Here is a 10,411-nt window from a genome sequence, read left to right as displayed (position 1 = left end):
TCACTATTTTAATTTATTTAATAATATAATAATTTAATATCAATTAAATGATAATAATAACCATAATAGTAATAAATTAATTATTGTAAGAAAAATCTTAGATTTTTCTATCTTTTGTCGCCTAAATTAGGAAAAATGGCATAATTACCATTTTGGTCCTTTACATTTTCTTTTAATCTATAATTCAACTTTCACACCTTATTCAATTTAATCTTTATACCTATTTAGCCTCAATTTAAGCTAATTCACCTTATTAAACTCTAATTGATCACTCAATTAACTTCGTAAATATTTTTAATAAATATTTACGAATCCATTTTTCAGAAATAAAGACCCGAAAATAAACTTTTTCGATAACCGTAAAATTTGAGTCGTTACAGAAATGATCTTATTATGCATATTTTGGCATGTTTTGGTGCCTTGATCATAGGTTCATTTGGTGTGTTGGTACTTGTTGAAATTGGGTGAAAGAAAAGGCTTGATTTTGGCCTATTTCTTGTCCACACGGCCTAAAACACGGATGTGTGTCTCAACTGTATGTGACACACGACTAGGCGACACGGCTGTGTGTCCCTTTTAGGTTGTTAATGGTTGCTTTTTGAAAGTTGCACGACCTAGCACACGGCCTGTCACATGGGCGTGTGGTGCCATTTCGAAAGTTACATGGCCTGTCACACGGGCATGTAGTTTGGCCGTGTGACCCAAGTCAATGAGTAACACGGGCACAAACATAGGCTAGGATACGATCGTGTGTTCCTATTTCGAATGTTACATGGCCCGAGACATGGATGTGTGTCTCAGCTGTGTGAGCCACACGGCTTGGTCATACAGCCATGTAACCTCTGCAGTGAAATTTTTCTAATTTTTTCCTAAACTTTCTAAATATTTTCGATTTAGTCCCGGATTGTTTCTATTGTATTTTTTGGGCCTTGAGGGCTCAATTAAGGGACGTTATGAATGTATTTGAATGAAATTAGAATATGTATTGCATTGATATATGAATTAAATAGTTTACTATTTCATTTGTTCGATAATGCTCCATAACCTTATTGCGGCAACGGATATGGGTTAGAGGTGTTACACATATGATGTTTTAATGGAAATTTATGTTTTATAATGTTTAAATGTGATATGAAATGATTGATGATAGTTGGACTTGGTTTTAGAGGTTTCAAACATGTTTTGGGTAATTTATCTTCAGTGTCATAACATCAAAAATCAATGTCACGACATTGGACATGTAATTAGAGTAATTTTTTTTCGATGTTGCAACATCAACATCCTAGTGTTGCAAAATTGACCCTATTTTGACCCGAATAAGCCTCATTTGGTCTTCGTTTGTAACCAAACTTTAAAGAAATCCTAAAAATAACTTGAATAACCTTAAAAGAGTCTACTTTTGTTACAAAAAAAGTTTTAAAATTGATGTTCGAGTTGAGTAGCTTTAGTTTCCAAATGTGACATCCCTTACTCGTGATGTATTGGTTCACTCTGGGTGAGGCGTGTTACATCTATGATCTCGTCACTTCGCCTTTTAACGACCTTTAACACTCGTTCTACTGTCAGCCGCCCTACCTCGATTTCCTCTAATCATTTTTGCTAACAGTATACTAAAATAAACCCTAAAACCTACCATAGAAGAATCAAACTTACCAAAAACAGGAACTACACATCGATATAAACTACGCCGGTGAAGTACAAACTCAAGAATGGAAAGGTTAAACTTTAAAAACTTAAGAAAATTTTCAGATCTAGTAATGAATAATAGACTCTAAAACCCAAAGATTTATAGACTTTTTGGTCTAACGAAGCTTCTTGAACACTCCATTTCAGAATCCAAAATGAACGCTACATCTAATAATTTCAAACATTTAATGACAGATAACAATTGGAAGGATTTCTCAATAAAGTGTTGTAACACACAATCATTAATGCGCGTATATGCATGTGCATGTCCTGAAGCAACATGGACTACACGTGCATCCAACGCAGAAACCCTATCGTTCCAAAATTTAGCCATTGCATGTTATTTCCCCTAAAATACCTCAAAGCACTAAATGCCTATAACGTATTGAGACAGACCACTATATAACCTCCCTCTTGGTTTGGGGGAGGGAAGTTGTTATACCCTAACACCTTGATGCAGCTCTCAGCTTAACACTCATAAGAGCACCACTTATTAACCACTATCCATGCCCTCAACCATCACGTTCCATGAGATAATTGAAAGTATGTCCAATTGCCACCCTACCCAGGCTTATAGTGGCAAACCACTTGGCCACTTGCCTCTGACTCTTATAGAAGCTTGACACATGGGACCTTCTCTCTCTCTCTCTCTCTCTCTCTCTCTCTTTAGATTGAGTCTTGGACAAATTATTTTTATCTCGAGGATGACTTGCCTTAGCCCAATTTTACATTTATTTAATATATTTATTGACATGGATATAAAATTATAAAACCATTAAAGCCAAATCCATATCTTCCCTACAACCATTAAAGTCAAGACCACTAAGTTAAAGCCGAAAGCCATATTTACAAAAAAGTCTAAATCTGTCCATTAAATTGAAATTTCATCATTTCCTTTGGGTAGAAAACCCCAAAAAGTTTGTGTTATTCTTCTGTTTTCAATTTCTCAATCCAATCATATTTGCTTCATGTCTTGCCTTCAACTAAATTCAGCAGATCTATAATTTCTCCACTCCTCTTCTTGTTGTTACCCATTAAAAACATGCCCTACATTTTGTTTACCTATGTTTAGGAATACTTCTCAAAAATATTTTTGGAAACACTTTTGTTACTCCGACTTTTCATTTTTCTTAACGCTTTTGTGCTCATAATCATGTTCAATGCATGATTCTCCAAAAGAAACACTCTTAAGACAGGAAAATCTTGGAAAACCTTCAATATATCTTTGCCCAATACATCAAATAGATGGCTTGAGACAGTTATTCAAAGAGTCTAAGAAAATCTGGGCGGGCCGGGTTAAACGCAAAAAATACTAATATTGTTTGGGCAGATGGTCCCTTTGGATGGATGTTTACTTCCAGTGCTATGTGTTTAGCTTTATTTTTTGTCTTACGCTACAATATCGTTACATTATCCAATCTTATCGTCACTGTTTTTATTTTATTTTATTTTACACTAATTGTTGGTAAATATATCGCCCATCTAAAAGAACCCTAAGCTTAGGTAAAATTCTCAACCCATTTTTTGAATCAGGTCTATGTTCTACATATTTAAAAATATCTTATCTCAATCTGGTCCGAATTTATTAAGTAAGAAACAAAATCTCTACATATATTTAATAATAACTCTTTGTTACTTCAAAAGAAAAATAGTAATAAACTCTCTATGTAGCCTCGAATGTTTATATTTTTATATACAAAATTTTTAAAAATTGCCATTGTCTAAATTTAAGGAAAAAAAAGAAAAAAATTAAAATTTAGGGATTTCATTCCAGATAAGTTATACTTAAATTTATTAAATTATTAGTAAATTTACGTTTTAGTCACTCAACTTCAAAAAGTTATAAATGAGCATTGATCTATTTGAAAGTTTCTATTTAAGTAACTAAATTGTTAAAATCACAACTGTATGTGCTTTTTTTGTTCACATTGCCTACACCAATCGAAATCAATCATTCCCACTAACTTTTAAAGTTTAGTTTTTTTTCATGAAATAGCTAAAACGTCACGAACTTGTATATCAAAATCCAAATAATTTTATTCTCCAATCTCCAACATTAGCTACTAGACCAACTTGGATATAATGTTTGCTATTTTATTCATCGATGAGTATTAATCTATCATTAAATTGATACTTGAAGCTTGTTAGTTGGACATTTGAAAAGAGAACTTAACTATCAAGTTATTAAAAACTTTTCTAATAGTTCAACGACTTAAATAAAAATTTTAAAATAATTTAAAGACTATTTTATATATTTTTTAAAATTAAAGGACCAAAATATAAATTTGGAATAGTTTAGTCTTTCACTATTTGAAGAAATTACTAGAAAAAGCGAAGAATAAAACGGAAGAGAGGTTTTTCTTTAGGCCGAAAAAAACAGAGTTCAAGACCAATATTTTGGTCCTAACTTAAAAAATAAAGAGTCTTAAGCGAACACAGCCAACGTCAGCTTCACTTATAGGGTTTTTAATTTTCTCTCATATTTTCCAGGTAACCTTTTATTTTTCCTCCTCCCCAAACAGTCCTTTAACTTCAGTTTTTTTTCTTCAACTTTCATCTGACTTCTCTAAAATCTGATTAACTCTTCAGTTTCTCTGGAAAATCTGTTTCCTTTCTGTTATCATTATTACATTATTAGTTTATTCTGCTTGCATTCGTTTTTTACTTTGATTTTGATTTCTTTTAATAATTTTGTTGGTTTCCGTGTGGATGAATATGCTATAATCGGTCAAAAGCTTGGCTTTTTTTCAAGCTTTAAATTTTGTTTCCAAGAAATATCGATTTGATCTGTTTGAAGGAAGTGAGGAGAATTTATGCTTTTGGACTTAATTTCTATTGTTGTTACGCTTAAGAAGTTCTGATTTTGATTAAGATTGTACATTGGTTACTTTAATTGTTAATGTTAAGACGGTTGAATTTAATTGTTTTTTTATTCAGTTATAAGCATTTGATCAATTATACTGTTTAGAAATTTTTTATAACCTTGTTCTAGGCTAATTTTATTTGAGCATAAATTCAAAGTTTTTAAGTATTTTGGTAAACTTGAACTATCAAAGCTATCACTTTTATGGATACTAGATTAAGAATATTACTGAAATTAGATTATAAATTCAACAATTTTATTCATTTTCTTGTATTTGAGCTATGAGTGTTGTTGAATTTTCATATATGCAACCTTTTTTTTTCTTTAAAATATATATGTTAAATAGGTTTCTAATTGGTGAAGTAAGAATGTAGCGAGTGTTGATAGAGTTCTGAGTGTGGAGGTACGTTACAATCTTTGAGAATTGTTGGCTCATAAATATTGTTGATTGATAGATATGGGGTGGCTTAGAGCTGGGTCAAGTGTGGCAAAGCTTGCCATTAGGAGGACTTTGTCTCAGGGTGGATCATATGCTACAAGATCACGCATTGTTCCTTCACAGGGTCGATATTTTCACACCACTGTCTTTAAATCAAAGGCACAGACTGCTCCCGTTCCTCGCCCTGTTCCACTTTCTAAGCTAACTGATAGTTTCTTAGATGGAACCAGTAGTGTATACTTAGAGGAGCTTCAAAGGGCCTGGGAAGCTGACCCAGATAGTGTTGATGAGTCGTGGGACAATTTCTTCAGGAATTTTGTTGGTCAGGCTGCCACATCTCCAGGAATTTCGGGCCAGACCATTCAGGAGAGTATGCGATTGTTATTACTTGTGAGGGCTTACCAGGTTAATGGTCACATGAAAGCGAAGCTGGATCCGCTGGGTTTAGAGGAAAGGGAAATCCCTGATGATTTGGATCCAGCTTTTTATGGTTTTACTGAAGCTGATCTTGATAGAGAATTCTTTCTAGGTGTGTGGAGGATGGCTGGATTTTTATCAGAAAACCGACCCGTGCAGACACTTAGGTCGATTTTGACTCGGCTTGAGCAGGCTTACTGTGGAAGCATTGGGTTTGAATACATGCACATTGCTGAGCGTGACAAGTGCAACTGGTTGAGAGACAAGATTGAAACTCCAACACCAATGCAGTACAATCGCCAGCGGCGCGAAGTCATTCTTGATAGGCTTATATGGAGTACACAGTTTGAAAATTTCTTGGCTACCAAGTGGACAACAGCCAAGAGATTTGGGCTAGAAGGGGGTGAAACTTTAATTCCTGGAATGAAAGAGATGTTTGATAGGGCTGCAGATCTAGGGGTTGAAAGCATCGTAATTGGAATGCCTCATAGAGGAAGATTGAATGTGCTAGGTAATGTTGTCCGAAAACCACTTCGTCAAATATTTAGTGAGTTCAGTGGTGGTACAAGGCCTGTGGATGAAGTTGGGCTTTACACAGGAACTGGTGATGTCAAATATCACTTGGGAACTTCCTATGATCGACCAACAAGAGGTGGAAAGAGAATTCATTTGTCTTTAGTTGCTAACCCCAGTCACTTGGAGGCTGTGGACCCAGTTGTTGTCGGAAAAACTAGAGCAAAGCAGTATTACTCCAATGATGAGGATAGGACCAAGAACATGGCTGTTTTGATTCATGGAGATGGCAGCTTTGCTGGACAGGGTGTAGTCTATGAAACTCTTCATCTTAGTGCACTTCCAAACTACACTACTGGTGGAACTATACATATTGTAGTCAACAACCAAGTGGCATTTACAACTGATCCAAGGGCAGGCAGATCTTCACAGTATTGTACTGATGTTGCCAAAGCTTTGAATGCTCCCATTTTCCACGTAAATGGAGATGATGTTGAGGCAGTTGTCCATGCATGTGAACTTGCGGCTGAATGGCGCCAAGCCTTCCATTCAGATGTGGTGGTTGATTTGGTCTGCTACCGTAGATTTGGGCATAATGAGATTGACGAACCATCATTTACACAGCCAAAGATGTATAAGGTCTGCAGCCTATTTACCTTTTTGGCTATTTATTTCCCCATTAGGCATGTCTTAGTTGGTCCTACCCTTTTTTTTTTTTGTTTTTTAATATGTTCCTGAGAAATTACTTGAACTTCACATATGTAAATTCTTCCTTTTTTTTTTCAACAGATTATTCGGAATCACCCCTCAGCACTTCAGATCTACCGAAACAAGTTGTTGGAGTCTGGTCAGGTGACAGATGAAGACATTGGTAATATAAGTCAGAAGGTCAGTACAATTCTTAATGAAGAATTCTTAGGCAGCAAAGATTATGTTCCCAAAAGACGGGACTGGCTTTCTGCTTACTGGACGGGATTCAAGTCACCTGAACAAATTTCACGTGTTCGGAACACTGGGTATTTTGGCTTCTTTGTCAATTTCAACTTTCATTTTGGTATCTCTTACTTATACTTGCTGATGAAACTTGCATGTTATGCAGGGTTAAACCCGAGATATTGAAGAATGTTGGCAAAGCAATCACAACCCTTCCAGATAATTTTAAGCCTCATAGAGCGGTGAAGAAGGTTTATGAGCAACGTGCACAGATGATTGAGACAGGGGAGGGCCTTGACTGGGCTATGGGTGAAGCACTTGCATTTGCTACCTTACTGGTAGAAGGTAACCACGTTAGGTTGAGTGGTCAGGATGTTGAAAGGGGTACATTCAGTCATCGGCATTCTGTGATTCATGATCAGGAAACCGGGGAACAGTATTGCCCTCTGGACCATGTTATCATCAACCAAAATGAGGAGATGTTTACTGTCAGCAATAGGTAACCCTTTTAATGCTTTGGACTTTGTGTAATAGCTAATTTTTCAATCCATATAATACGTGTTCTCTGATAGTGACTGTACAAGATGTGGTTTTGTATTTGACTATTTGTCTTGGAAATCCTGTAAGAGGAAGAGAAGCCATCTATATTTTACATTTTCAAGGAAAAATAGTAAAATAAAAAAGAAGAAAAAGACACCTTTATTTGTGTAACTATTTGATATTAAGGCTAATTTGGAATCTATTTATGTAGTTATTCCAAACTAAATATCAATTGTTTTCTGCATTATGGCTTTAGCTTATTGAGAGTTTTTCCACTTGACTGCTCCTTATACCTGGAATTTGGTTTCTATGTGGTTCACTGTATGCAATGTGTACAAGTTCACAATACTAAGTTTATCTTTCACTTGCAAACTTACTGTTCTCTGCTTTAGGTGGCAATATCGTTGCTTCTTGTGCAAAGTTATGTCCCTGCTGGAGAATTGTTAAATTGTGCATTTTAGTTTTGTGTGGCATTTTTCCTTTTGATCTGTTTTTTTTTTTTTTTAAATTTTGGATTCTTTTTCTGAGCAACATGTGGTCTTTGAGTGCAGTTCTCTTTCTGAGTTTGGTGTGCTTGGATTCGAATTGGGTTACTCGATGGAGAATCCAAATTCATTGGTTATGTGGGAAGCTCAGTTTGGTGACTTTGCTAATGGTGCTCAAGTGATATTTGATCAGTTTATAAGTAGCGGGGAGGCAAAGTGGCTGCGTCAAACTGGTCTCGTTGTGCTGCTTCCCCATGGTTATGATGGACAAGGTCCAGAACATTCAAGTGCACGACTAGAGCGTTATCTTCAGGTATTCCCCATGAAATAGCATGCATTGTTCTTTGCATCATGATTTAGCTTCATCATCCTTTATTCAAAATCAGGCTGTGCCCCCTAGCATGTCATTTTCACATAAAAATAAAAAAGGGGACTCAATGGTGCATTGATAACTACATCTTTATAAATTTTTGCAGATGAGTGATGACAATCCTTTTGTGATACCTGAGATGGATCCAACTCTTCGTAAACAAATTCAGGAGTGCAACTGGCAGGTGGTTAACGTTACAACACCTGCTAATTACTTCCATGTTTTGCGGCGTCAGGTCAGTGCAACTAATGGTTATTAATGATGTTTCAGCTTCGGGGCTAGTCTTGCCATTTCCTTATCATTTCTTCTCTCCTATTTCAGATACACAGGGAATTCCGTAAGCCTCTTATTGTGATGTCCCCCAAAAACTTACTTCGTCACAAGGACTGCAAATCAAATCTTTCTGAATTTGATGATGTCCAAGGCCACCCTGGTTTTGATAAACAAGGAACCAGATTTAAGCGCCTTATAAAAGATCAGAATATGCACTCCGACCTCGAGGAGGGTATCAGACGCTTGGTACTTTGTTCCGGAAAGGTATGCTATGCCCTTGGTTTCCACTTATTTCCCTCTTGTATGACATATAATAGCCGTTTAATTCTGGAATTTTATCTTTTAGAATGAAGTGGGCAACTAAGATTCATAAAATGTGTTATCTTGTTGGGCTTTAAGGGTAGTTCTCTGCAGGTTTAATGGTTCTGTGTCATTTCTGTAGACCATAATCATGCTCCATCTGCTTTCAGGTCTACTATGAGCTTGATGATGAGCGAAAGAAGAACAATGCTAGCGACGTTGCTATCTGTCGTGTGGAACAGCTTTGCCCATTTCCTTATGACCTAATCCAGCGGGAGCTTAAGCGATATCCAAGTATGTTGTCCAAGCTTAGACTAAAACTTGATCTATAGCAATCCTCGGTGAACCTAAAGACAATTTGAAACTTATGTCTTTTTGAGAACTTACTAGGGTTTAATTGCTTCTGAACAAATTTTGTTCAGTTTGTTGAAGTCGTATATTCCGTTTGGATCCTCTTATGTCTCCCAACTCTCCTCTTTTGTTTAACGAAACTTGATGTCCTAGCTATACATACTGTTAGGTTTAGTAGTTTTTAATGAATTGTGATCCTTTATTTATTTTCATGCGTTTTCGTTTTTCCTGATATTTTCTGTTGGTTACTGTCAGATGCGGACATTGTTTGGTGCCAGGAAGAACCGATGAACATGGGTGCATTCAATTACATCGCACCTCGTCTTGCCACTGCAATGACTGCTTTGGGTAGAGGAACCTTTGACGATATCAGATACATTGGCCGTGCTCCATCTGCTTCCACTGCTACTGGCTTCTATTCTGTGCATGTGAAGGAACAAACTGAGCTTGTGCAAAAGGCCATTCAACCTGAACCGATCAAGACCAATATTACTATCTGAAGCTTTTCGCAAGATCATTCTTGAAAAACTACAGTATTAAAGCAATGCTCTAAAATAACATCTGGTGCAGAGCTTGAGAACTGTTAGGGTTATTTCGATGATCGTCATGTTTCTGCTATTCCTTCTCTGCCAAGGCACCGATACATGAAGGTGAACCGGTTATCAAATAGTTGATTTGATGCATAATTTTTTTTTTGTAATATTTTTTGGTTTTTTTAACCCTAACATTATAAACAATGCATCAGTTCCTTTTATAATGCAGAAATTGAACTACCTTGCTCTTCATTAGGCTCGACTTCTCAGGGCAACTATGGGGAATTAAGGGTCCAGTTTCATAAATTCAAAAGAAACGAAGTTAAAAATAAATTTTACTTTTTGTCCTCTAAAAAATATTAAAAACTCCTATTTTCTGTATATATTTCGAAGAATTTTCATGAGTTTTCAAGTATTAATAATTACAAGCCTTAAATTCTAATTTTCAGAAAGAAATTTAATCACTTTAAAAGGTTGAGATTAAAATTTAACATCTACAATTTCAAAGAATTCTCTTCACTTTTTCTCTTATTTTTAATTCAATAATATTCAATTAAAAAATCTAAATATTTATAAAAATATTTTAATTATTATTAAATGGAACCATAAATTACACCCTATGTTAATATAAACATAATATATTTTTCAATTAACACTAAATAATAACATGCCTAAAATGAATGGAGTAAAGATTAATAAATGAAAAAG

The 10,411-nt window shown here is 35.4% G+C and overlaps 1 protein-coding gene across 2 annotated transcripts; it reads left to right on the top strand.

Annotated features, from left to right (window-relative positions):
- Positions 1 to 4,025: 4,025 nt before the first annotated feature.
- On the top strand, positions 4,026 to 9,955 carry LOC108460196 (uncharacterized). Of its 2 annotated transcripts, none has more exons than XM_017759594.2 (9): positions 4,026 to 4,176; positions 5,005 to 6,557; positions 6,708 to 6,934; positions 7,018 to 7,350; positions 7,943 to 8,189; positions 8,353 to 8,481; positions 8,568 to 8,783; positions 8,990 to 9,113; positions 9,426 to 9,955. In XM_017759594.2, the coding sequence occupies exons 2-9, from the start codon at positions 5,007 to 5,009 to the stop codon at positions 9,668 to 9,670; spliced, it is 3,072 nt and encodes a 1,023-aa protein (XP_017615083.1). In that variant the 5' UTR covers positions 4,026 to 4,176; positions 5,005 to 5,006; the 3' UTR covers positions 9,671 to 9,955. The 2 variants fall into 2 exon arrangements, with proteins under 2 accessions (XP_017615083.1, XP_017615084.1); XM_017759595.2 differs by having other exon boundaries at positions 4,896 to 6,557.
- The last annotated feature ends 456 nt before the right edge of the window (positions 9,956 to 10,411 follow it).

Source organism: Gossypium arboreum, chromosome 4 (assembly GCF_025698485.1).
Source record: "Gossypium arboreum isolate Shixiya-1 chromosome 4, ASM2569848v2, whole genome shotgun sequence".
Lineage (NCBI taxonomy): Eukaryota > Viridiplantae > Streptophyta > Magnoliopsida > Malvales > Malvaceae > Gossypium > Gossypium arboreum.
The sequence above is the reverse complement of the archived record's forward strand: the minus strand, read 5'-3'. Positions and strand labels throughout refer to the sequence as shown.

Coding starts and splice junctions, on each gene's coding strand:
- LOC108460196 (XM_017759594.2), top strand. CDS start 5,007: ATGGGGTGGCTTAGAGCTGGGTCAAGTGTGGCAAAGCTTGCCATTAGG. Junction 7,351..7,942: donor ATGTTTACTGTCAGCAATAG/GTAACCCTTTTA, acceptor CTTTGAGTGCAG/TTCTCTTTCTGAGTTTGGTG. Junction 8,784..8,989: donor TGGTACTTTGTTCCGGAAAG/GTATGCTATGCC, acceptor ATCTGCTTTCAG/GTCTACTATGAGCTTGATGA.